This window comes from Electrophorus electricus, chromosome 5 (genome assembly GCF_041902795.1).
Source record: "Electrophorus electricus isolate QZ-2024a chromosome 5, ASM4190279v1, whole genome shotgun sequence".
Taxonomy (NCBI): domain Eukaryota; kingdom Metazoa; phylum Chordata; class Actinopteri; order Gymnotiformes; family Gymnotidae; genus Electrophorus; species Electrophorus electricus.
This window is the reverse complement of record NC_137501.1, coordinates 24,214,503-24,239,384: the sequence shown is the minus strand read 5'-3', so window position 1 is coordinate 24,239,384 and position 24,882 is coordinate 24,214,503. Positions and strand designations below refer to the sequence as shown.

The following is a 24,882-nucleotide window of genomic DNA, read 5'->3' as shown; positions in this document are numbered from 1 at the left end:
TGATAAATCAATACCCTCTCTTGCCCTTTAACATATCACAGTTAAGATTAAGGATACTTCTTCTTTAATGCTTGTATGAACAGCTCTCGAAGTTGAGATGCCTTTTCTTAACTTTTAGCTTTTGCATAAGCCTTTGCCAATGACAAGGTCTTCTCTGCTCCCATGACAATGGACATTTCAGCATTGATGTTTATCATTATTAGGGTAAGATTTTAAAAGGGTAAAGGTTGAAAAGGAAGCTTGTCGAGTGTTCGTTTATCAAGCAGATGTGGGTTTGGGTGTCAGACTTTGGGCTTCGTGCTCCGTGCCTAACACCCCAGGCTGGGTGCTGCAGGGATTTTAAATGCTTTGAAAGTCTGTGAAATCAACTCATCATTAGATGTTAAGAGTACTCTGTAGTACTGGTGTTGGCAGTGGGAAAAATAAGTGGTAGCACGGGACTAAACCGGTTTTTGGTGGAGAGTGGCTTAGAGGGGAGAGGCATGGGCTGATGCAGCAGAATTAATCAATCCCACTACCCCACCCTCCAGCCCCCACCTGCAGTCTAACGCAGCCCTCACTACTGATGTGTCTCTTGGCATGTGGCCAGCTTGCCAGGGGTGCCAACTCTAGTGGCTCATCTTGGAATTAAAAAACTAAGTTCTCTTTATTTTTCCCCGGGCGCTTGTGCCAGTACTTGGCCCCAACTGCATTTTAGAAGTGTCTGGCTTCAGTGCTGGGGAAAAACTGGGAAGGACACAAGGGAGAATAGCGCACAGAGAGTCCAGATGAATTATGTGAAGTGATGTAATAAAAAAGATATAAAGCGCTCAGCTGCATTAATTTGATAATAAAGGTGTCTCAAAGATTGAATTAACTCCTACTGGACTTTGCTTCCTTTTCTGTCTGTATAAAAACCTTCAACCCTCTTTATTTTGACTCTGTCAGCAGAGGTCATCCTCTCTGACTTGGCACTAGAGCTGTTAATTATTAATAGTAACAAGCACTTGGGCACTCACTGCTTCTTTTCATTTCCACGCACCTGATGTGGTATGCTGCTGGAGTAATGAATAGGTGTCAAGGCAGTGTCATGTGCCGGGGGCTTTAAGAGTTATGCCATGTGTAGGACTTTCCTCACTATGAGCGAAAACGCATGTCTACCCCTTTGGTTGTCTGGCTCTCGGGCCAGAGTGGCAGGTCACGCCCCAGCCCGCCGAGGTCAATAAAGGAGAAACGCTTATGAAATGCTCAGCACAATTCCTCTTCAGGCACCTTTCATGCTTTAAGCTGATGTGTTTGCTGTGTAGCACATTACACTGATATTTTCCATGGCCACCTATCATGGTCTCTTTTGTTCTTGCATCTAGAAGCCATTATTTTTTTGTATTTCCTGTTAGTTTGGCTAGTTTGGCACATAATGTGGTTGTGGATGCTTCTGGGTTGTGTATTTCTGTGGAGTCATATGTTCCTGAATAAGTTTGCAGTGACCAAAGACCTGCTTACCCAGGTATGTTACCACCTTATAAATTGTGAACACATTACATAGTTCACTTTCCTTCATTTAATCAGAATTTTGCCAATTTATATATGTCAACTGATTCAGATTAAATTGCCAATGCTGCTGTATGACTCAAACAATGATTCAGACCTTTAAGAAGTTAGGATCCCCTGCCGGCGGATGTTTTGTGAAAAAGTTGGGTGAAGAACCTTGACTATGGTAAAATGTTTTTACTGAAACTTAGGAAAGAAAGTTTAGGAGAGGTTTATCAGGTTGTTGGCCTTTTCTCCTTGGTTTTTCATCTTTTTCATCTTTCTTTCCATCTTTCATCTTTCTTTCCATATCCTAAGTCCCTTTCCATATCCTAAGTCCCTTTTACTGAAATAACTAGACAAGATACGCCATCTTCTTTAGAAACTAGAAATTGCCCACTTATAATTTGTTAAAAAAACCTGCTGAGTACAGCTCCAGTGGTAGCACAATTGTCAAACCCAGTGAATGCCCCATACCACCCAGCCTGAGAAAATGCTAAAATCCTTAATGGTGCCAATGCTAGACTCTATTGAGTCTGCTGTATTTCCCTAAGACTCCAAGCCTGGAGATAGCAGCTGCTCATCACCAGGATGACCTTCACATCTCTTTGAGAGCTGGCATTTCTTTCTGTTTCTCTCTTTCTGTCTCTTCCTCCCACATGTGGTATTCATAGCCATTAATGGAAAGATGTAGGCAGACAATTCAAATTGATTCCTAATGAGTGGACTGCTCATGTGCCTTGATGAATCATCAAGATTGTAATGCCCTGCTAGGAAACTTCAGCCTGGAAGCAAGGGTCCAGGAGCCTGCCTCAGGGACACAAACATTGCAAGACTGCTCATGTCAGCAACCGCTCCCCACCCACAAGGGAAATCACACTGCTATAGGTAAAAGGTCCACGGCATATCCAAGGTCTAAAGAGATTGTGGTGGAAAAATGAGAGCACATCAAACACAGACAGCCTTATGCACTGAGTAGTAAAAAGTTTATTGAGTTCTGTCCCCTGTATGACAGAGAAAGAGAACTGATTCGCAGTACAAGTTCCCTCCCGTAATACACAGAGGAGAAAAGAAAGAAAAAAGAAAAAACAGCTCCTATAAGGTATCTGAACTTCATGCTTTGGTTAGCCTGAGCACAGATGGCGTCTTCTATCTCTACAGTTAGAACAGTCTTCTTCTATCTCTATGGGTAGAACAGCATGTGAGCCACTGATGTCCTTGCCTCTCACGCCTATCTATGGACTGTTATGCTGTGACTATAGAAACACAAAGCAAAGTGAATTTCCACAACATTTCCCCCTTTGATTCTATATCACACACTATCACACATTTCTTCAGAGAAAAGCACTACAATGTCCTCGAGCGGGCCACCAACACCGCCCGTCTCGGGGGGGCAGAACGTCCTCGCAGACATGGGGTCGGTCAGCGGCAAGATCGCTGAGAGCCGGCATGGTGAAGACACTAGAGAGACGTCTAACACACAATGACAAAAAAGGAAGTAAACACAGAAGAAGAAGAAAAATGGGTAGCAGAATGGGCAACGCTACAGTGGCTAGGTTCGCTGCCCAACTGCCCAACCAAGCTGTCAGCCAGGCCCAGAACCCACCTGGAACTGCAGGCAGCGGAGTCATGGCAGATCGCATATGATTCATATAATTAGTAATATTAGTGCTAAGATCTGGAATGTAAAAACAGCAAGAAGTGTTGAACATTTTGCATACTCCACCTTCCTTCATGGTTAAGAGATCTAATATCATTCTATGTTGTAGCACTGCTGCCCTTATCGCTTGTTTTTCTAGCTTTAATGCACCTATAGCTGCTGAGGTGTCAGTAACTACTTGCAGTAACTGATAAGCTAAGCCATTGATCTTTTGTAGAGCTACTACTGTGCCACCACCCAGGAAAAGGGACCAGCCAATGGTTTCAGCCAGAGTGGTCCATGGGTCCCTCAGAATTCTACCACAATAGTCTGTGCTGGTTATGTCTCTCCTCACCCTGTGCTGCTTGGCATGGGGAAGTGTATACACCTGTGTCCTTGGGTGCACTACAGCTGGATAACAACAACCAGTCCAAATATGTAGTAATTCACCGTAGGCTACCAAACCACAGACCCACATCACATTCCGATATCTCTGCGGGGTTGTCATGGAGCAGTTCCACAGGAAGCTGCCATTGGAGTTACTGCAAGTGCCATTGCTATGCACCTGCACATAGTCGATGCACCTAGACCAGCCTACGGGCACCTGCTGCTTCATCTGACATGCACATATCTCACCCTTTCCAGCTGCAGCATCATTTTTGGTGGTGCAGGGTCAGTGGGGCTGGAACAGTGTGAGGTCTGGTTAGTCACCTGGCACATAGAGAGTGTCATGTTCACTGCTCCTACATCTGCCTTTTTCAAAGGAATTACAGTTCATGGGACACTGGTGTGCTGGCACACCAGGCACTCTTGCTCGATATGTTGGGCATGTACGATGGCTGACATACATGCTGTATTATGTTGGCATTTAGCTGCTAAGCATTCTGCCTCAGTGGTATTGGCGCCCTGGAACGGTAACAATGCTCCCAACAAGTCGTGAGACTCATCGTCCATATCAACATGCAGTCTACATGTTAGCTGAATGTGATCTACTCTACGTGGCAGTGCTACGAGTGTCAGTGGCGCACAAATGTCAGCACCCACCCTTTCTATACAGCACAGATAGCTACTGTTGGGGTTAGTCATATTCCAGTTTCCTCGTAACGTTATCTCAATGGCATTGTCATCCCCGGGTGCGTTGGCAGAGGTTAGAATGGCTGATTGCTTAACTTCGCTATTAGTTCTGATGTCCCATACATATTTTCTGTTTGCAGAATAATCATAAGAATCAGACGGAACCCTAATGATTTGACACTGCTTTGTGGTGTTCTCTCCTAGGTGACCTGTAATTGTCTGCTGCACTGGCTTATTGAAGTCTTGAAGCCATGAGTCTTTTCCCCCATTAGGGATGTTAAAATAGCTGTAACCTTGCCCAGACCATTTAATAGAAGAAGAAGGTCATATAACCACCTTTCTCATCTACCGTCTGAGTGAAAGGTTTGTTGAGATCAGGTAAACCTAGGGCAGGCACGCGTTGTAGTGCTTGTTTCAATTCTACAAATGCCTTTTCCGCCTCTGGGGTCCAAGCCAACTGCACCGCATTCCTGGCTTTGGTGGGAATGATGGCTCGTAGTGGTCCCTCCAGTTCTGCATAGGACGGAATAAACATGCGACAGTAGGAACACATGCCTAAAAAAGATAACACTTGTTTCTTTATGGTCAGTTTAGGTAGCGAAATTATAGCTTGTGCTCGATTTTGAGTCAGCCTGTGTGTATTCCCCTTAATGATATGCCCCAGGAGTGTTACTTCCTCCTTACAGTTCTGTAATTTTGCTCTACTAGCCTTATGCCCTTCTGCAGCTAAATGTTTCAACAGGCGTAAGGTGGCTTGCTTGCACAACTCCTCTGTCAGCGCTGCTAGTAATAAATCATCTACATATTGCAGCAGAGTTGTGCCTGTGGGAAGGGTAAGACCTTCTAGACTTTGTTTTAATGCAGCATTATAAATGGTTGGTGATTCACAATAGCCCTGGCAGAGGTGCGTAAACGTGTATGATTTTCCTTCAAAGTAAAAGGCAAACCAATACTGGCTATCTGGATGCACCGGTACACTAAAGAAAGCATTCACCAGATCCACAACGGTGAACCATCTACTGTCATTCCTCACAGGAAATATGGGGGTACAGACAAGCGAGGATGGGCATGGTATTATTACACCGTCATCTTGAAGGGATTGGAATATCGGCCTAATACCTTCTATAGCCTCCTTTTTCAACGGGTATTGGGGTTGTTTCAGTCTGTATGTGCCCTTTGGCGTAATCTGCACTGGCTCACAACTTTTGATTAATCCCACATCGTTTTTTCCTTTAGTCTAAAAGATATCCGATACCTCACTCAAAAAATTATCATGCTCGGATTCTGATGCTACAAAGTTGGTCAAGGGTGCACTCTGATGAGGTGAGGTAAGCTCTACAGTTCTGTTAGCCATAATTACATACAGCAGAGTCATTCGGAATGCATCTACTCCTGCATTATAATAAATAGTGGGTTGTTCAGTGGGTTCCCATCTGTGGAGATGACTCATTCGTCTTATCCACGGTCCCACCTCCCGCCATTGTCTAAAAGGATTACTTCTTCCTAGTGAGACATGGGGGATGGAGTACTCAACATCATACCACCGTTTCTGTTCATCAGACAGTTCAGCTTGTGCAGCTACAAAATCATTATTCCAATTCAAATATTTAGTTCTAATGGTCTCTAGGTTTTTATGACAGAAAAAAGCTTCCGCGTACTGCTTTTTTGGACCATCGGAAACATATGCAGTCACATGCAAACATTCAGCATTCATACAAGTAAATTTACCCTTTGTTGCCCTTCTGGCAGTTTTGATCATGTGTTTGGTTATTTTCCCTGACCCACCTTGCAACCCCCACTCGTAGATATGACTCCCCTTCTCCCAGCTGCACCATCTGTGCACTGGCGTCACCTTCCGCGAAGGTAACACTGAGTTCCTTTGGGGAGCTTACTAAAGTACAACTCAATTTGCACATCAAATCTTGAGCCAGCAGGATGATCGGGCACAGAGAGGAAATAAGGAACCCATGTCGAAACTTTCGTTCCCCCACCTGACATTGGAGAGGCGCAGACATTCTTTCATGCACCACCTTTGCACTCGCAACCATTATACGCACCGTCCTATTAGTAATCGGTACATTAATCCCTTTGGCTTGAATTACTGAGTGCATTGCGCTGCTATCCACTAAAAACTTCAATTGTTTTCCATTAACAGTTAAGATAACTTGGGGTAATGCTAGGGGTCCCTTTCTTAATTGCTGAGAATACATAGAATAAAAACCTGGCACTTCCCTTTTCTGATGGGGTTAGTGGTCGCTCACAGCTGTCCCGCCTCTCCTCCGCCCGTCAGTCCACCTATTCCAGATCATTTCTCTCCCTCCTGGAGCATTTTGCTTCCTTCCTCATCCTCTCCCCCTGGGAGCCACTTGCTGCATCATGGTGAACATGGCTTGATCCATGTTGTCTGCTCTGTTCTTTGAATTTGAGCTTCATGATGTCTGGCATAGTCTTCAGCCAGTCTGCTGAGTCCGAACGAGGTGTCAGCATCCATTTCCTGGTTAACCACTCTGAGGGTGATTCCTTCGTTCTGTGGCGTGGGCTTCATCTAAGAGACCAGTGTGTGGTCCTGCTTGAGGCAGTCCATAGGCGGGTGGACGTTCCGCTGTCACTGGATCAGGCACCACGGCTGCTGGTTTCCATTGCGGTGGAGCAGAGTCGAGATTGGGATCGGCTCTGGAGGACACACACTTAGAAGTGGAGTTAGGTTCATCCCCCCTCCCAGTCCCCTTAGTTTGTTTGTTTGTTTGTTTTTTCCTGTTATCCACATTTTAAGACTTGCTATAATATTCCCATGGTGTCTATCCCATACCTTACGCTGACCAGAATCCCCTGGTCGTTTTTCTATATGTCTAAGTATATTATTAAGCAGTTTCACACTCAAGCTCCCATTCCGAGGGAACCCATAACAATCTACCCATATGGGCAACCACCTTAGGGCACTCTCCCCATAGTCCCTTCGCATGTCATTATGTAAGGGCTGGTTCCACTCGGATGGGTCATATTGTATTAATTTAATATTTTGGGATCCCATTTTATTACTCTCTCAATGCATGCGCTGCTGTAATTTAGTCCTGCTAACGTATCTTATGCTCCATTCACTCGTGGACTGATTCTCCTCCCAGGTCCGGACCTATTACGTCTTCTAGACATCCCTAATCTCACGTCTGAGCAATAGGTGCCTCACTCCCAGCAGGCTACTGTTTCACTTTACTTTGCACCATCGTAACAAAGCTATTTCAAGTACATCTGAAATATTCTTATGCTAGAGGAGAACTCCTGAATGGCCGCACAGAGGGAATATAAACGTCTGTGTACCTACACAATCACTGCTCTCTCCCACTCACGAAATGGAGAAGGGACTTTAGAAAGCAGTATCTGAGGACTTTGCTTTGCTCAAATGAACAGAGTAATGATGGGAATTTATGAGGCAAGAAATGCCTCAGCTGAGGTTACGAGATGAATCGGCAGATTGAAGGAAGTCACTAATTCAGTGTTTGTATAGGCTGACTTTGTCTCTTTGGCTTTATATGGGCATCCATAAAGGTGCCATGGATAGCAAGGTCCTGAAGTCCTCCTGCAGACTGCCTATCATAGTTTGTAACAGTTTAGTACCTTTTTTCTCAATGGAGGTTGTGTTTGCAATGCAAACAGAGCTTTTTGCCCTGTGTAGAGCAATGAAAGGTTTTTCTGTTTTACAGTTTCCAATTACATGTGAATTTATGGCCATATATGTTCTTCTTTGAACAGTTGCTCAGGGTTTTTTTTCTCCCTTTGGTCCTTTGCTAAAGGATTTGCTAACCAATAAAATGCACATAACTTCAAACAGATATACTAAGGTCATTTTGTGTCATAGACATGACATTGTGTCTTCTGTCATTAAAGAGTACCTTTTGAAAAGCTTTTTATACTTGTGCAGTACTAACCCACTATTAGTTTCACATGTCATGCATGCACTGCATCTTTTGATGGTAACAGTGCTAGTAATAAGCATCACAGAAGTTTATAACACAATTATCACAGCAGCAGTCATGACAGTTCCAGTCCCATCTGGGGGAAGCACAAGAGCGCTTTGGGTTTCATTATATACAAATGGTCTGTAGCGATCTGATGGGTGGCGTGTGTTGCACAGCGCTGCCTGTGAGGAATTATTCAAAACCAAAAGCAATAAGTGTATTAATCACTGGTTTTAGGTTTTATATGGCTGTGGTGTGAAGTTCCCTTTTCAGCCATGAGAATGTCACAGTCAGAAATTGCTTAAAATACTTCCTTAAAGTAAGTTTAAGAAACATTTACAGAGGCCCAACTATGAGACTATAATTTCATATAATAACTTCATATAATATCAGCAATTTGATGTTGTGAAATCACAGGCTTATGCTTGCCATTACTGTGCTGGAATAGCATTGGAAAAGATTTTTGCAATAATGCAATAGAGGATGTAATAGTGCCAACATGATAATAGCTGAGAGGTAGTGAAAAAAGACTGCACAGATTGTACAGATAGGATGAATAGCCCATTTATACACACAAACTCACACACACACACACACACACACAGACGGAGAGAGAGAGAGGGAGAGAGAGAGAGAGAGCGAGAGAGAGAGAGAGAGAGAGAGAGATGGAGAGTCAGAAAAAGAGATAATGTTTAAAGTATTTGTTTTTGAGTACTATATTAGATGCCACTCTGGACAGAATTTATGTTTATCTGTTTGATTCTTTCTTTCTTTCTTTCTTTCTTTCTTTCTTTCTTTCTTTCTTTCTTTCTTTCTTTCTTTAACAGCAAAATTTGGACACCAACCTTGTCTTAACTGACTTAGTATCCTAAATTAACGAATTTAATTATTTCATATTATCAGAGGTAGCAAGAACTGAGTTCTCTGCATCTGTCTCTGTAACAAAGAACAGCTTATAGGTTCTTTAACCTGTTCCTGTCCAGTGTCCTCATCTAACTCTACCTGATCCTTTTTTTTCAGATCACCCTTAATTTATTTTCAGATCATGCCCACCACACTTACAGATACCCAGAGTCAGACATACCTTCAAAGCCACAATTTTCTGTTACCGGGCAGCATTCTCAGTCTCTCCTCCTCCTTCTATGTTTTTTCTTTCTCTCTCTCTCTCTCTCTCTCTCTCTCTCTCTCTCTCTCACTCTCTCTCTCTCTCTCTCTTTCTCTCTCTCTCTCTCACTCACTCTCTCACTCTCTCTGTCTCTGTTTTCTTTTTTTTCTTTTTCCATTTACTCTGCTCTAACTTTCTTGGCATACAGTGGTATTGCACCGAGCTGTCTCATGCAAGTGCACAGGTGGGAAGTAGACAGGTAAAGATGAAGGATGTTGTGCTTTCATTCTCCCTCTCCCGCCGTTCACTATACTGTGTCCCCATGGAAGCATCAGGCCTGCGGGGCCATGCCCTCGCTCCCTCACTTTCAGCCTGTTGCAGCTGCTCACTGGAAACCACGTGATGCTTGGTACTTGCTCAAACCGAAGAGTGACTGACCTTCAATTTGCTGCATTGAATTAAATGAATGGGGTGTGTGCTTGTGTATGTATGTGTCTGTGTTTCGCGTGTGGGGAGGGGGGATGTTGAAGCACCTATGTTCAATCCAACAGATGGTATACACAATACAAACATATATACTATGTTTAGGGTACCACAAGATTCATATGAACTAGCAACAGATCTGCTTCAACAGGCTGTTACTACAATGTCCCAGATCTCCCATCAGAGTTCTTTGCTTTCTATGTTCAATTTTTTCTTGTTCATGAGAAATAATCTGGCAAGTTACCGAGACCTGTGAAACAAAATTCATTTCAATCTCCCCACAAATTTGCGTCTCAGAAAAATGTAATATAAATATATCCTTCCTTTACATCTATATCCCGTACCATCTTAAATGGTTTTCTGAATAAATGTGCTCATATGTACAGATACTGGTGATGTGCAGTAAATCAATATGTTTTTATTGATTTGCAGTCAAGGCCTAATTATAACTATCTGCAAATCATTGCAGTCACAATGATGTTTTAAGCCTCAGACTAAGCTTTGTTGGGAATATAACAAAGTAGTGTGTAGTATACCCATGAATGGGGACTGTGGTGCTGAGATTTATTAATTGCGGATATTAAATAATAAAAACAAAATGCTGCATTTGCCAGTATGCCCCATTACCCTGGTGCCCTGTGTATCAGGAGTTGAGCCTCATTATTTCAGCCTGGTCTTAATTGCTTCAACTCAAGACGTCAGCTAAATGTGAACTGCATGAACATCCAGTGTCCTGCCAAAACAGAAGACTTCAGAGAGCCTGGCTCTTGCAGTCATCATTTGTGCTCATTTATTGGTGAGTGCTAATTCTGTATGTATTTACATTCTACATCATATCAATAATGACAAAGAAATAGTATGTTTTGTTGCTTTGTACTATAAATATTAAATTACTCTGTAATGTGGTCAGATATCATGGGGGGAGCATTAAACTTTGTTTTGCTCTTGTGCCTGACAGGCTATTAAAAATGCATAGGTAGAGACAGAACAGTGGCCTTTCATTACAGAATATTCGAAATAAAACTTTAATGTTGGAGTTTGACAGTAGCTATTAGTCTTTTAAGCCTTCACATTTAGGGGTGTAACAGAAAAACACTGCCTTTGTTGGATGTGATTACACTTGGCTTTGGTGGAGCCATTTTGGGAATAATGGAATGCCTCAGGGCTCTTATTTTGTAGTGCTTGGTTGACTCCTTCTCAGGCATCCAGTTGAGAACTTCATCTTTGTTAGGAATTCACAAGAAAACAGTCCCCACTATGGATTGGAGTATGGATTGACTGAGTACTTAACTATTTTACGTAAATTAATTCAGCACTAAATCTCAAACAAACATGTTTTCAGCATTGAGGTTAATTTTTACATGTCACTAATATATTTAAGAAATGGTCATTTACAACTAATTAGATACTGATTACAGTTTAGCAATATCACACTCTCAGGTCATTTTGTAAATTACTAATTTAGCTATTTTAATGTACTTGCCTAAATTTAACTTTAAATTGTTATTTACTTAATATCTTGACACCTAATAGGCTATTTCTAATTACATGTGGTTGTTCGACCCTTTTTGTTACTGCAGCACTTCCCTTAGTTGTAGGATCAGCTTCCACAAGCGTGGAATCTCACATAAACATGTTTTACAAAAGTGTTTCTACATGATATGAATCCCTATTGCTTTGAACCGAAGTACAATTAAACAGTTGTCTTTGAAGCTGAATCTAGAACATAGAACATAGAACATAGAACATATGAAGACATGCAGCCACACATCATTACCCACAACATGAAGAATCCTTGAGAGGAACCAAGACTCAAAGAGGGGCCCATCCTTCTCTGTTCAACACAGGACAGCACAACAGCAACAGTGTAAACATTAAAGAACAAAATAAGCAATGATGACATATAAGCAGGTTCCTAGAAGGCCTAGTCTGAGTTCAGTGAATGTAGGTGTGTCTGAAATCATCTCGCAAAAGAATGTCTGCCCAAGGCGACGAAAAAGTGGGTGGCTGGGGTGGAAGGATGGTGGGCCACAGAAGGGGGGGAGGACGGGCGCAAAAAGGGATAGTTGGAGGAGCCATAGCAGCTGAGACTGGCTAAAGCTCAACAATAACATGGCAGTAGTATGTGTACCTCGGCAGAATGAAGGTGTTTAAGCTGTCTGTTCCTTGACAGGGCTCAATATAGAATGGAACAGCCCGACTGCAATTTTGTTACATTAGCAGTATATATTTTGTGCCCTCAAATAATGCCCAATAGAGGTGTATGGGAGGTCGTTTTTAGCTTCTGCAACTTCTGTAAGCAACGTAAACCATTTTAAATGTCCGTAAATGCTAATTGTGTGTTATTGTTCTTTGGTGTTTAGTGCTAGAATATCCCTTTATTGTCATTTTTGAGTGATTGTACTTTGCTTGATTATTTACAGTTTAAAAACCTTTAACTTTTATTCTACCACATTCAAGCAAGATGTATTCTACTTTTGTCTCTAAAACATTAAACCTACAGCTCATTACATTTAATGAGTTAATAAAATTTATATCTGGGTTTACATGTGGAAACCACCAATCATAAATTGTGATACTTAACTAAATATGCAGTTATTTATCAAATTCTGGATGTTTATGAACAGAAAAAAAAAGTTTGAATATATATGGTATTTTATCTATAATCTTTTCATACTAATGGAATAAAATTGATTAAAACTTCAGGTGGACTTTCCTGATTCTTTTTGGTAGTGTGCAGGCAACATTCATTATATTTGCAGACATTCTACTATTTGCTTCACACACCTACAGCAGATATCTTTCTTTGTTTTGTCTGATTCAGTGCAACTACACACTTTTTGTTTTTCATTTAATCTTTTACTGAAATGCTAAATAATATTACACATAACCTGTAGGTCTTCCACTGCAGAGATTCTCAGACCAGTCTCTGGGGATGCCTATTGCACCATTGTTCTAGACCAGCTCCTCTTACAATTGAATGAGGAACTAAAGGGCTGCAGAGGTCTCTATTACCAAAGTAAAATGTATTAGGAGATGGACCAGAGCAAAAAACATAATTGTCTCAGGGGTAATCAAGGTCACATTATATATATACCACCAAATAACTGCATACCTTTTAGTCCTTTTTACTCCTTAAACTCAAATGTATTTTTAGACATATTTCATCAGATTATTTCTGTTTCTACTCTTGCGTAAAATTAGCATGCTCTTTACCCCAGAACAGATTTGCCACTCATCTCTGAGACTGTCCTACCATGTTCTCTGCTTGATGTGTATGGCCGGATTGTTCCTGCTCACCTCACGGTGCAGCTCCTACCCCTTGTGGCGTTTCAGAGGCATTTTCTCAAAAGCACCCAGAGGGCTGCTTGTGTTCTTATGGGACAGATCCGTGAGACCCATGTTAGCCTGCAATGAGTTGCAATGGATTGCTCTGGTTCCCTCAATTCCTCTCTTCAAAATCCTTTTTTAAAGCTCTGTCATTCTGCAGTCTCATATAAAGCTTACTAAACTGAGTATGCCTAAATCCAACATGGCGTGACCAAGGACATAAATACTTACTGTGTCTCATTTGAACATGTAGGTCTGATCCGCATGGCTCACTTGGCACATTGGTAGCACTTCATGACCAAGTAAAGCCTGGTTTTTGTAGATGAAGCCAAGATCTGTTCTATGTGAGAGTAAGCAGTGCAGGCGTATGATAAGGTTGTATGAAATTCCTTTTGATACCTGTCTTCCCAGGCCTCAAAGCTAATTGGATCTAGTGTGATGCATTAAGGACACAAGTTGAGCTCTGATACTGGTTGATGCTTACTGTGGAGTTTACTCTGACTGTTGGTCACATTTTGTATTGCCAGTAAAAAGCTACCATGTGTGTAATCAGTATGTATTGTCAGTGTAGACCTTTGCTGTCTCTGCACCAGTGACAAATGTAAGGGCTCTCTGAAACTAATGAGGAATCTCAGCTTGAAGGAAAAGCAAAAAAGTCACCAAAAAACACAAATTTTCATCTATGAGCCTCTCTTTGGTACAAGTTTTTTTTCACCCCAATAAGTGACAGAGAGATATTGATTCAGTGGCTGAAGATCTGATTTATCAGGCTTCATGAAGGTCGGGGAGTCAATGTGGATCTGTCTGCCTTCTGCCACTCTGGGCCTGAGAGATGCTAGCTAGCCCTGTGGAGTGGATTTCAGCCATTAATAGAGTGTGTCCAGGCTCTGTTTGGATATGCTTGGGCTTAGCCATGAAAGTCTGGTGTTGAAAGTTACATGAGGCCAGAGATTTGGTTTTTCATGTTTTTTAGTGTTCTTTTTTATGATGAGGATTTTGTGGAACCAACAATTATTAGTCTCCAAGTACATATAAAGTGTATAAAAAAGGCAAGAATGAAAGTGCTATGACTGTTATTTAGTCGTAGCATGAAAACAACACTGCAGGGCCTGAGATTGAATTGGGTTCAAAAGTGGACTTTACCATTTTGGGCATGGGGGTGTGCAGTGTACTTAGGATGCACCTATCCAATCTCAAAGTCAACAAATAGGTATACCACAAAATTTTATGATTTGGGAAGACAAAGATGGTGAGTCTGGCATTTGCCTTGTTCAATGAAGCACCCAGATTAGTAGCAGTTTTAGTGAAGATCTGCCTCAAAGCTTCATTTAAAATTCCATTTAAACCAATCATCAATTTAATCATCAAACCCATTCCATCTTCAGGTGGATGAGATCACATTCCAAATCTTGGCCCCTACTGCTGGTTCACACAGAGAGCCAGATTGGGATTAATAATTTATAGATGGGCAATATATTCACACACGCCTATTACTAACTGAAGCTCATCAGGATATGAGGTCAGACTAGTTAAAAGATGGCTCATTTTGCAGGTAATCAGGGATGCTTTAGGGGACTCTGCCATTTATTTATAACCACCAAATGTTCATATCTTCCAAAGCAGAGTAATAATGCTTTCATTTGGCAGCTGGTAAATCTCCACATAGAGATAGGAGGGTTCAGTTCTTGTGACATCAGGTCTGAAATCAGTTTTGTGTCCTGTGCCTTCAACACATGCATTGGGAGAGCAAATTGTGTGGACTGCTTTGAGGCCTATTAAAGGCTATTTGGGTATATGTGTACACTGCATTTGTGTTGCCTGCAAATTAAAATCAAATGTAAATGGCAAAAGCAGCTGCCTCAGCTTTCATAGAGCATGGATTGCCCAGGCTGTCATGATTTTTCAAATGGATTCTATAAAATCTCTGCTTACGTCCTCCAACCACACCAAACCTTGCTCCATCCCTGGCCAGCAGAGAACAGATTACCAAACTGTTATCAAAAGAACATTCTGGATTGCAGTTCCAAGATCTAATAGTGATCCATTGACCCAGCCAAGGTAAGCAGGTGTGAAAAGAGGAAATCAATACAATGGGAGGTGTCTTTTCGGTTCTGCCATTACAACAATTTTTTTTTAGCCCCAGAATAGCAAATTATAGCCAATACTTCCGTAATGCAACAGTTCAGCTAAGAGAAGCCATCAGAAGCCACTAAATAATCCTTCATTTCAGAATAATGTCAACTCAGTCATGTTCGATGTAATATCACATGGAGGATAATGCAAGGTATGTTAATTGCAATTGTGACCTTTTTGACAATAGTTCACTATTGTTTGTCATATGAATGATGGACAGTTATGAGACTCAGGGTATAGTCAAACCATGGCACTTTTTCTTTGTTTTTTTATCTTTTTTATTGCTTTGTTTTTTTTGTTTGTTTGTTTGTTTGGTGGATTTGTGTGCAGTTGTTTACACTTTAGTTTGAAAAATAGAAACATGGCAGAAAGAGTTTAGCATGGATTCATAGTTTTTTAGTGCCCCCTACTGGCCTGTTTGAGAGCTTGACTTCTGATGTCAGAAGACGGGATGGGTAACAGGAGACCTCGAAGCTATGTGCATTAATTGAAATACCTTTTCCTCTACATAATTGTAACAAGGTGGATAAAAAATTGAACATGTGTCTCTATCACCTGTTTAATTTTATTAACACTTCTTTGTGAAGACAAATGAGTTACAAACATATGAGTTACATGTGTTTAGGTTTTGGTCGAAGGGGTACATTCAGTTGCTATTCTCCCCTGATCACTAAAGCTTTTAACCTTACTAAAGGTGGGCAAAATTGCCAGCAATCAGATCAGTGGTTAAGGTACTTAACATGTGATTGGAAGATTGCCAGTTCAAGCCCCATCACTGCCATGTTGCTGCTGTTGGGTCACTGGGCATGGCCCTTAAACATTAATTACTTAACTTGTGTTCAGTCATAATTGTAAGTTGTCTGGTATGTAGCTCATGTTGGACATGTGGTTGTTATTGATCGGTTTTGGCTTGAGTCATCCTGTGCCCCAGAACTATTCAGAATATGAAAAAATGCAAGTGAGATAATGATCTATGGAAATGAGCACTGCCCTCACCCCCCATCCCACCTAACCCTCAGTGGCATTAATTGGAATCATGTTCACCAGATTTGGTTGGATGGGCCCATTCGTTAGCCTGCTGCTTTATTCCTCCACTCCAGTCATTTTAATCAAGTTTGAGAGTGATAATTGTGCAGGTAGAAGACTAAATTTGGCAACTGTTAAATGATTATTTCTCTGTCCTAAGGCAAAGGAATAACTCATCCCGAGTGCCTAACTAATTAACCTTAGACATACACATGCACAGCGCACTCTACATGCACATCATACACATACACACGTGCAACGTATTGCCTTTGGAGCCCAACACTGTCTCAGCTGAAGCATGTGCCTTATTGAAAGGACTAGACGTAACTGAATAGAAAGCTAATATAGAGTTAATATAATCTGAATATAAAGTATTTTGAACTCATCACCAAAGTAGATATAGACATGCATATGTCAATTAAAAAACTAAAAATAGAATAATTGCGACAAAAAAGATACAAAGCTAAATGCTTTCATTTAATATTGACAGCAGAGTATAGGTCTGTTCCATTGTAATTCAGCTGTAAGTTGGATGAAAGATTCCCATTTGTCCGTTCCTAACACAGTGGGCTGTGCTTTTAGGCCATGTGCCAGCTCCTAAAACAGAAATTAAGGACAGTATATTGAAGGTGAGGCTTCAGTGCCAGTTTGTGTTTGATACCCGGAGTGCTGGCTGGAGCCGAGCCTGTTTTGTGAACTTCTCCAAAGTGTGTTTACTGATGATCAGGAGGGCTAATTTTGTCACTCCCGTTCTTGATGATGAGAGGAATGGGAAAGCAACAACAGCCTCCCATCCTGAACTCATATTGTGGGGTTGCTGGAACATACGTTTAGCCTGACAGGAGTGAGCTGAGACTTGTGAAGTGTGCAGCCAACTGTCCAGCACAGGTGCAGAGTACATAGCAGAGTACAGGGGCTTCAGGTGTGAACTTGATAGATAGCAGGGAGACTTTGTATGTGTTTAATAATGCTTAAATAAAAAGATTTGCTACCTTGTCTTTGATGGCTGATGGGCATGCCCTCCTCTGCCTTTATTATTAAACACTCTGAGTAATTAAACACAAGCTTCTGACAAGGTTCATAGTGTGGCTGGATGCAAAGTGCACTGATCATAGTTGCTAACTCGAACCCGGTAAAAGGCGGCACTTCTAAACGGTCCAAGTATTTGGTTCATTCATTAGGCAGGAGTCTGTCTGTCACGTAGAGTCCTGCCACTATGTCCTTACTACATTACAGTCTGAATAAAGAGAAAACCTGTTGCATGATGTTACAGTCCTAGCCTTTCATCCAGCATCCTATTTTCAGAATTTTATTTTTGGGGAAGCGTGCCTGTCCCTGGAAGCCACTGCGCCAGACTATCGCGAAGGCCTTTTGAAGCCCATGGCGGCAAATTACAATGGCAATGCTCAATCTCTGTGGGTACAGCCTCTGTGGCAGTGTCAGGATGTAGGGGGGCAACTGCTGATTTATCTCTGTGTGTGTGTGTGGGGGTGAGGGTGTGTGTGTGTATGTGTGTGGGTGAGGGTGTAATATGGAGCAATTGTGATGCAGACGCACAAGCTGAGAAGAGCAAGATTTATTAAGGGCACAGAGGTGAGAGGTTTCAGGCAGGACAGGAGGCAGCCAGACCAGAGAGAGACCTGAATATCAGAGAGAGACCAGAATATCAGAGAGCGGGAAAATGAGAGGGGAGAAGTGAGGGAGGCAAAGATGTCACATCTGTCAGCTTAGCCACTGCTGTCTACCCATAGCGCCGCCCCCTCCTCATCCCAGTGCCCTAGTGTCTCAGCTCACCAAGAGATTGTGGAAATCACAAAAGAGAGGGAAAGAAATCAGGCATGGCACAGATCCACCAGGGGGGAAGGACTCCCCACATCCCTTCAAAGGATCATTAGAGTGCATGTGGAGTAATAAGTTTGTGGGCCGAGCATCTGTCCTTTTACTTGACGAGACCAATAAGGAGCAAGTAGCTGCTGACTTGAGACCTGGGGAGTGTTTGACCATGGCTCCTTCCCCATTTTCCTGCCTGTTCTGCGGTCAGACGCTCTTCTGGGGGAGCTGTCTCAATTGACAAAGAAGGGAACTCATTGTGTTTCAGGAGTATCTTTGGCCGTGGATGACTGAAAGACGATAAATACACTGAGGAAGGAAGGCTATATTATGGGAAAGGGAACAGAGACTGCAGCAGGAAAAATTTGCAAGGATATTGGGGATTCCCTGGCAGTTGGATCCTGGGGGAAAAAGCGCAGTGGGTAGGCGATGAGTGCGGCTGGTGGAGTGGCGCGTGCTGGCTGGCTTGCTGGGAGGCACCGGGCGTCATGTTGATGTTCTTCAGGGAAGAGTGGGAGATGGAAGGCTTGCAGACCGTTGGCATCCTTTTGGTGGTGTGCAGCTCCCTTAAGCTCCTGCACTTTCTGGGCTTGATTGACTTCTCTGCTGGAGGTAGGACTTTAAAAGCCCACAACCAGTAGAGGCTCTGTAGACCTTCTTACAGACCTATTCTGGGGCTTTTAATGTAACTTTTAAATTGTTTTATTTTGTAATGCCTTGATCATATTTTAGCATATAGTTTGCTGTTAGAAGCTTTTTGATTTGCAAAAAAGGTGATCGCTTTCAAAGTATTTGAGAGCACAAATACCAATATTTTCAAAATGACTTGAAGTATCATAAGGCATTTCCGGCAACAGTAAATCTCTAAGCCAGTCAACTTTTTTCACATGCAAGTATTCTTGATTTATGGATTTAGGATTCCAAAAAGATTCTTAAGACTGATCAAAAAGATACAAATTTCCTTTGATACTTTGTATGGTATCACCTACACATCACTTCATATTTTCCCAGTACTACATGCCTGGACTTACCTTTGAATTATTTTCAAAACATAGACAGACCCACAAGCAATGCTTTGTTCTGTTTCCACAGTCTCATTTACTTAGCCCATAGAATGCCAGAAGCCAATGTTCATCACATATAACAATGCCACTCCCTGCTAAGTGTCCTGATGGTTTTTGTCCTCCTCTTTCTCTGATATTTCCACTTCACCTGTTGGACCACCAATGTTTCTAGCAGATCAGACATTAAAAAAAAGTCTGGAGTCCATATGTTTAAAAAGAAAATGGATTCAAACAAGTCTGAGTGTCGGACTTTCTGTTCTGTGAGGGTTTTGATAATGTTAAGGTAGTCAGATGTGATGAATTGGGATTACCTGGTTTTCCTGACCCATCAGCTTTCCCTGTCCAGCTCACTGTGGGCTCTTGGGACTTTGGGAATTTGGGAAAGATAACAGAATTCTTATCAGTAATTCATGAGTTCATGAGGTGTGAGGATATGCTTTGTCAACTAGCAGTAAACCTTTTTTTTAATACAAAACCATAAAAGATAAAACATAATTCATCAAATCCCTTTCGTGAGACGATGGCTCATGGACTTATGGGGCTTGAAGTAGGGTTGGCTTGCTGCTCTCTCCTGTTATGTGAAGTGCATAACCAGAGAGAGAGCGAGATAAGGATAGTAAAATCATAGTGCTTCAAAACTATTGAAGCAGTTTTGAAGCACTACGATTTTACTATCCTTATCTCTCTCTCTTATGAGTTCAAAACTCATAAAGCTTCCAAGAAATAATAAAAATATCCTTTTAAGAAGCTATATTTGTCTCCAAAAAAAGGCTAAAGATTAGGCAGATGTGCTGAGTGAGAAATTAATCAGATGTGTGCTTCAAGTGTTTCTCTTACCTAGAACAAGAGAGGCAGCAGAGAGGCTACAGATTAGAACCATAAAGCATACAGCAATTGGCCATAATTCTGTAGGTGATTGCAACAGCATGCATGCTGCATGAAAAGCAAAACGACCCAGGGACTAGATCCTTTTCGACATCCTTGGTTCATTGGCTGTGCATCTCCGTAGTAACACAAACACCTTGCAGCTCCTTTTGGAGAACAGTGAGCACAATGTCTAAGCAGTGACGGCCATATTGTTGGTAAAAAATGCCAGCCAGAATCCGATTACTGTTATATCTGTTTCTCACACTCCCACCTCACTAGTGTGGTTTGATTTTGATGTAATATCAGATGACCGGTTGGAAACAGCCCATCTCTTTACCCCCTGTACTTGCAGGTCAGCACTGTGCAACCAAAGGACAGGGCAGATGCTCAATTTTCACTTTTAAGTCACTTTTAAAGATTTTAAGTCTCTCATCTGGAAGGCTAAAAGCTAAAAATGATTTCTCCGGTTCACATGAAGTCTGCCCCCAGGGCTGTTTTGAGCGATTAGCTGTGCATCTTAATCTTTATTAGGCAGTTACACCGAGCAGTAGCAGAGCTCTAAGCAGTGTATCCCCTGAGAGACATGTGCCACAGATACAGACACACAGACGGATCTACACACACATGCGCCATGACTCACCCTTTTGAAACCACCACCTTGCCCAGATTTTTTTTTTCTTACCAAAATTTTTGCACAGAGTACATATCCCTTTTCAAATTATGATTCTGTCCATTTATAATGCATATGTTACACCACATACACACGCGCACGCACACACATGAACAAAACAAAACCAAACCCTGGGGCCCAGGCCCCTGCTGGACTTCTGGAACCATTAATTTAATGCCCAGCAGTATGCGGTTGCGTTGGTCAGACACCAAGTGACTGCAACAAGATACGACGCACCCGAGCCTGGGTGGATTGTGGGTGGGTTCAGGGGGGAGGGGAATGTAACTGGGGTGGAGTCAGAACAAGTGAGAGCACAGTTAGCTGATCTAGCGACGAAAGTCCATCATGGCGCTCATCTCCCATACAGCCGGGGGCGGCACTCAGGAAGCTCAAGCTGTTTCTGCCATGGAGGCCTAGGGTGATTGTTGGGGCAGAGTGGATGGGGGCAGAGTTGGGTGGAGTGGAGGAGCCACTGTGGTTTGCAACCCAGAGAAGGAGGGCTGATGGATTCGGAGTCAGGGTGGCTGGCCAACTCTTGAGCCGGTGACCACAATCTACCTGTGTGTGGGTCTTTATTTGTGGAATCCAGGTATCAGTTCACAGATCAGCATCCATGGCAGTGTTTTTTCCTTTAAATACAAGCTGTGGCAGTCACCCAGGAGCCACCCTGGATCAGAAAGAGAAAATGGCTATTGTGCATGTGTGTGTAAGTGCGAATGTGCTAAAAGAGGCAAATAAGTTTTCTAAGCTGTGATGCTTATCTGGTTGTTTCTGCAGCAGTGAAAAGTAGGGTCCACATGCCCGCAGCTAGGCCCATGTGTGTTTCTGAAGTGTAAAGAGGGGTGCATTGTGTCACAGAGGCTAAGGACCAATCAAAAAGTATGACTGTCTTTGCAAGGTCCTCTTTGAGGTCTGTGTTGCCAATTTTGCCAAAAAAACATTTTTACATTCTGGTGGATCTTAAATTGGACAAAAACTGTGACCGTGTGTTTAACAGTGCTCTCTGAAGCCAGGTCAGCAGAATCCCTTTGCAGTTTTATGTTGCATGACATTTTTCTTAACCTGTGAAAATACTGTGTGTGTTTGGGGAGGGACTCTACACACCATCAATCCGGAGACGTCAGTACATTGGGTGCTACTTTATACAATGAATCAGCAGCCCACACAGTAAAACATATCTCACAGATCAATAGATCATCATTTACAACATTAATACTGAATATCAACTTTTAGTCTTTCTCGGTGTGGCAGCTTGCAAATCAAACTGCAAAACAGGCTTCTATCCATGGTTTTGGAATGTCGCCAGATTTCTATATCATGGCCTATCTACTGCCTCAAATGGCCTTTGTATATTCAACCTTTACCTAAACCGACCCATTTAGTATAATGGAAACTGCCACCCAGCTCAGAAATTTCCATACATGGTCATATCCTCTCAGGTGCATGGTGTATGCATGTGTTCCGTCTGCGTTTGCATCTGATGCATATATCTGCAGCGTTCTTGTGCAGAATGCAGATCTCCCTCTCTCACTGTCTTTCTCTGTCTCTTTCTCTCTCTCTATCTCTCTCTCTCCCACTGTCTCTTGCTCTCACTCTCTCTCTAATTCCCTGTTGTGGTTGGTGACTTACAGGTAACACTCCCAGCCAATGCAAAAAAAGCATTAAACAACGATTCCTCAAGCTGCTGCCATGCTGCGGCCCTAGTACCACCCCCCCAGTCAGTCAAAGCAAGTGACTCCGCTCTGCCTCACCCACCGTAACCCCGCATAATCTCACTAGCTGGCAGCACAGGCAAGAATACACTGAAGAAGGTAGACACAATAATGGAAAAATGAGGATAACAATTATAGTAATTTATATAATTCTTAGGTCGTATTAAGGTTGAATAACGGTATTCCAGGAAAAACTGACACAGCTTGGAAGCCAGCAAAGCTCATTATTAGTGGCATGAGCCATGTACTTCTCTCTTTCCATTATTTTGTCTACCTACTGAATGTGCAAAATGTAAAGCATCAAACTTCACAAAAAAGCAACAAAATCCACAGATCGCATATTGACAAATGTGTAAAGGCAAAATTTATAAATATTTTAAGGTGAATCTTAAAATGCCTCTCTCTCTCACACACACTCACATAGTCTCACACACACATTCCTTATTATGCTCCAAGAAAATGTGTGCTGATATTTTTGAAATCCTCTGTTTTATACACTGTAATACACTGTTGCTATATCTTTTCTTTTTCTTTCTTTCTTTCTTTCTTTCTTTCTTTCTTTCTTTTTATCTGGCACTGTTCTTTGGGCATTGAGTCAGGAGATGGATCAGGTCAGTTTCACTGCTGCTCCAGAGGTAGAAACAAGACGTGAAATTCCCCCCATATAGATGGAGAAACATACGTGTTTCAGGAGTCATGTCCAACTGAAGTCACTGTGAAGACCAAGTGAATACACTGTGCCAAAATGTGCAGTTGTTTTGAAGGGATACTCCTCTAATATTTCAGTCTCCTTCTTTACATTTAAAAGGATTTTAAAACGTGTAGTTTTGTAGTATTTAATATGAATGGATTACCCGTGCGCATAACGTGTACTGTTAATACATTATGTGACACCTCTAAATATTAGCTATTAAATATTTTATAAATAAAATAATATTTTTTTTAATTTCAATCATAACCTTTGAGCATTTTTCAATGTATTTAAACTATAAGAGCTTGAGTATTTTTAAACTATGCTCTTTGAACTTGGCAGATGTATCATAGTTTTATGCAGTATGCTTGATGTTGACATAACGTAATCCATTAATGAAGTAAGAGACTTCTTACAAGAGTGCAAGCAATATTCTGACAAGCTCTTCTCTCCCTCACAGACAGCATTGAGGATGACTTTGAGCTGTCCACGGTGTGCCAGCGGCCCGAAGGGCTGGAGAAGCTGCAGCAGCTAACCAAGTTCACCAAGAAGGAACTCCAAGTGCTCTACCGGGGCTTCAAGAATGTGAGAGAATCTACTGATTGGCTGATTCACATTATCACTCTTATACTTCACCATACCTGGGGAAAAAAACTCAGCATAAATGATTGTACAGTTGTACAGAATTCTGTAAAACACAGCTTCTCTGTCCTGTATATGGGAACGTGCAGTGGATCCACCCATTTGCTCTCATTCAACTTCCAGCCAATTGGAGCCAGGTTATCAAGAGCTCTCTAGCCAATCACAGCTTAGTTCAGATGTTTTCAGAGATGGAACAATAACAAACAATTGGCTAGGGGTCACCAAATAGATGCTCTTTGGCTATAAAGGAAATGTTCACCCCATTATGCCACTATGGCTAACAATGATTGAAGGTGATGCATTTTTACAGCAGATTTTCATTTATTTTTAATGAGAACAATATTTGAGGTTAGATTTACCATCAACTGCATTTTGGCTATATAGTCACTCATTGTGACATCTTCAAATGTTTTTTTTCATAGGGTCAGTGTGTTTCAGAGGATTGTCTGTTGCATTTCAAGTTTCTCATAAGATTCTTACATATTGCAAACTGTACTGTGTTTCAGGAATGTCCCAGTGGTGTTGTGAACGAAGACACCTTTAAAGTCATCTACTCCCAGTTCTTCCCACAGGGGGGTGAGTGAATACACGTCAGTCCCTCACGTGCCATCTACATTCTCTTACCCCTTTTATTTATTTATTTAGTTCTGAGGCACTGATGCCTGTTTCACAAGAGGTTAGCAAAATTGGTTGATTTTGTTGATGCTTATATACTACACAAAATAGTAACAATTTAAATACCTGTATGAGTGTTGTGTTGAAAAATTTCCTCCAGATTCGAGTATGTACGCACATTTCCTTTTCGAGGCATTTGACACTAACAAGAATGGATCAGTTAGTTTTGAGGTAAGCACTGTTCAGTCATTGTTTATCTCCCTCAGGCACAGAGGTAATGAGGAATACTCCAGTGTATTTGACTTACACTGGAGCCCTAGCTCAAAGCTGTTTTTACCACTGTCCTGTTGCTTTTCACAGGACTTTGTCATCGGCCTGTCCATCATCCTCAGGGGGACGATAAACGACAGGTTAAACTGGGCATTCAACCTCTACGATCTCAATAAAGATGGCTGCATCACCAAAGAGGTCTGACAAAGATGTTTGGCTCAGAAAGCATTGCTGGCACATGGGCCACTGTAAGAAGCATGGACCTGGTT

The 24,882-nt window shown here is 42.0% G+C and overlaps 1 protein-coding gene across 7 annotated transcripts in view; it reads left to right on the top strand.

The window, feature by feature from the left end:
* Nucleotides 1–24,882, top strand: part of LOC113590661 (A-type potassium channel modulatory protein KCNIP2) — a 138,472-nt gene that overhangs the window by 108,952 nt on the left and 4,638 nt on the right. For 6 of the 7 annotated variants that reach the window (XR_014123828.1, XR_014123827.1, XM_035529793.2 and 3 more), the window contains exons 2-5: nucleotides 23,547–23,671; nucleotides 24,235–24,304; nucleotides 24,504–24,574; nucleotides 24,704–24,811. Coding sequence is in view for 5 of the 7 variants with exons in the window: in XM_035529793.2 (XP_035385686.1) it covers nucleotides 23,547–23,671; nucleotides 24,235–24,304; nucleotides 24,504–24,574; nucleotides 24,704–24,811 (374 nt within the window). In the remaining 2 variants the exon portion in view is untranslated. Of the gene's footprint in view, nucleotides 1–17,884; nucleotides 18,695–22,314; nucleotides 22,411–23,546; nucleotides 23,672–24,234; nucleotides 24,305–24,503; nucleotides 24,575–24,703; nucleotides 24,812–24,882 lie in introns of those variants that run through there. The other variant, XM_027030920.3, reaches the window with a different exon arrangement.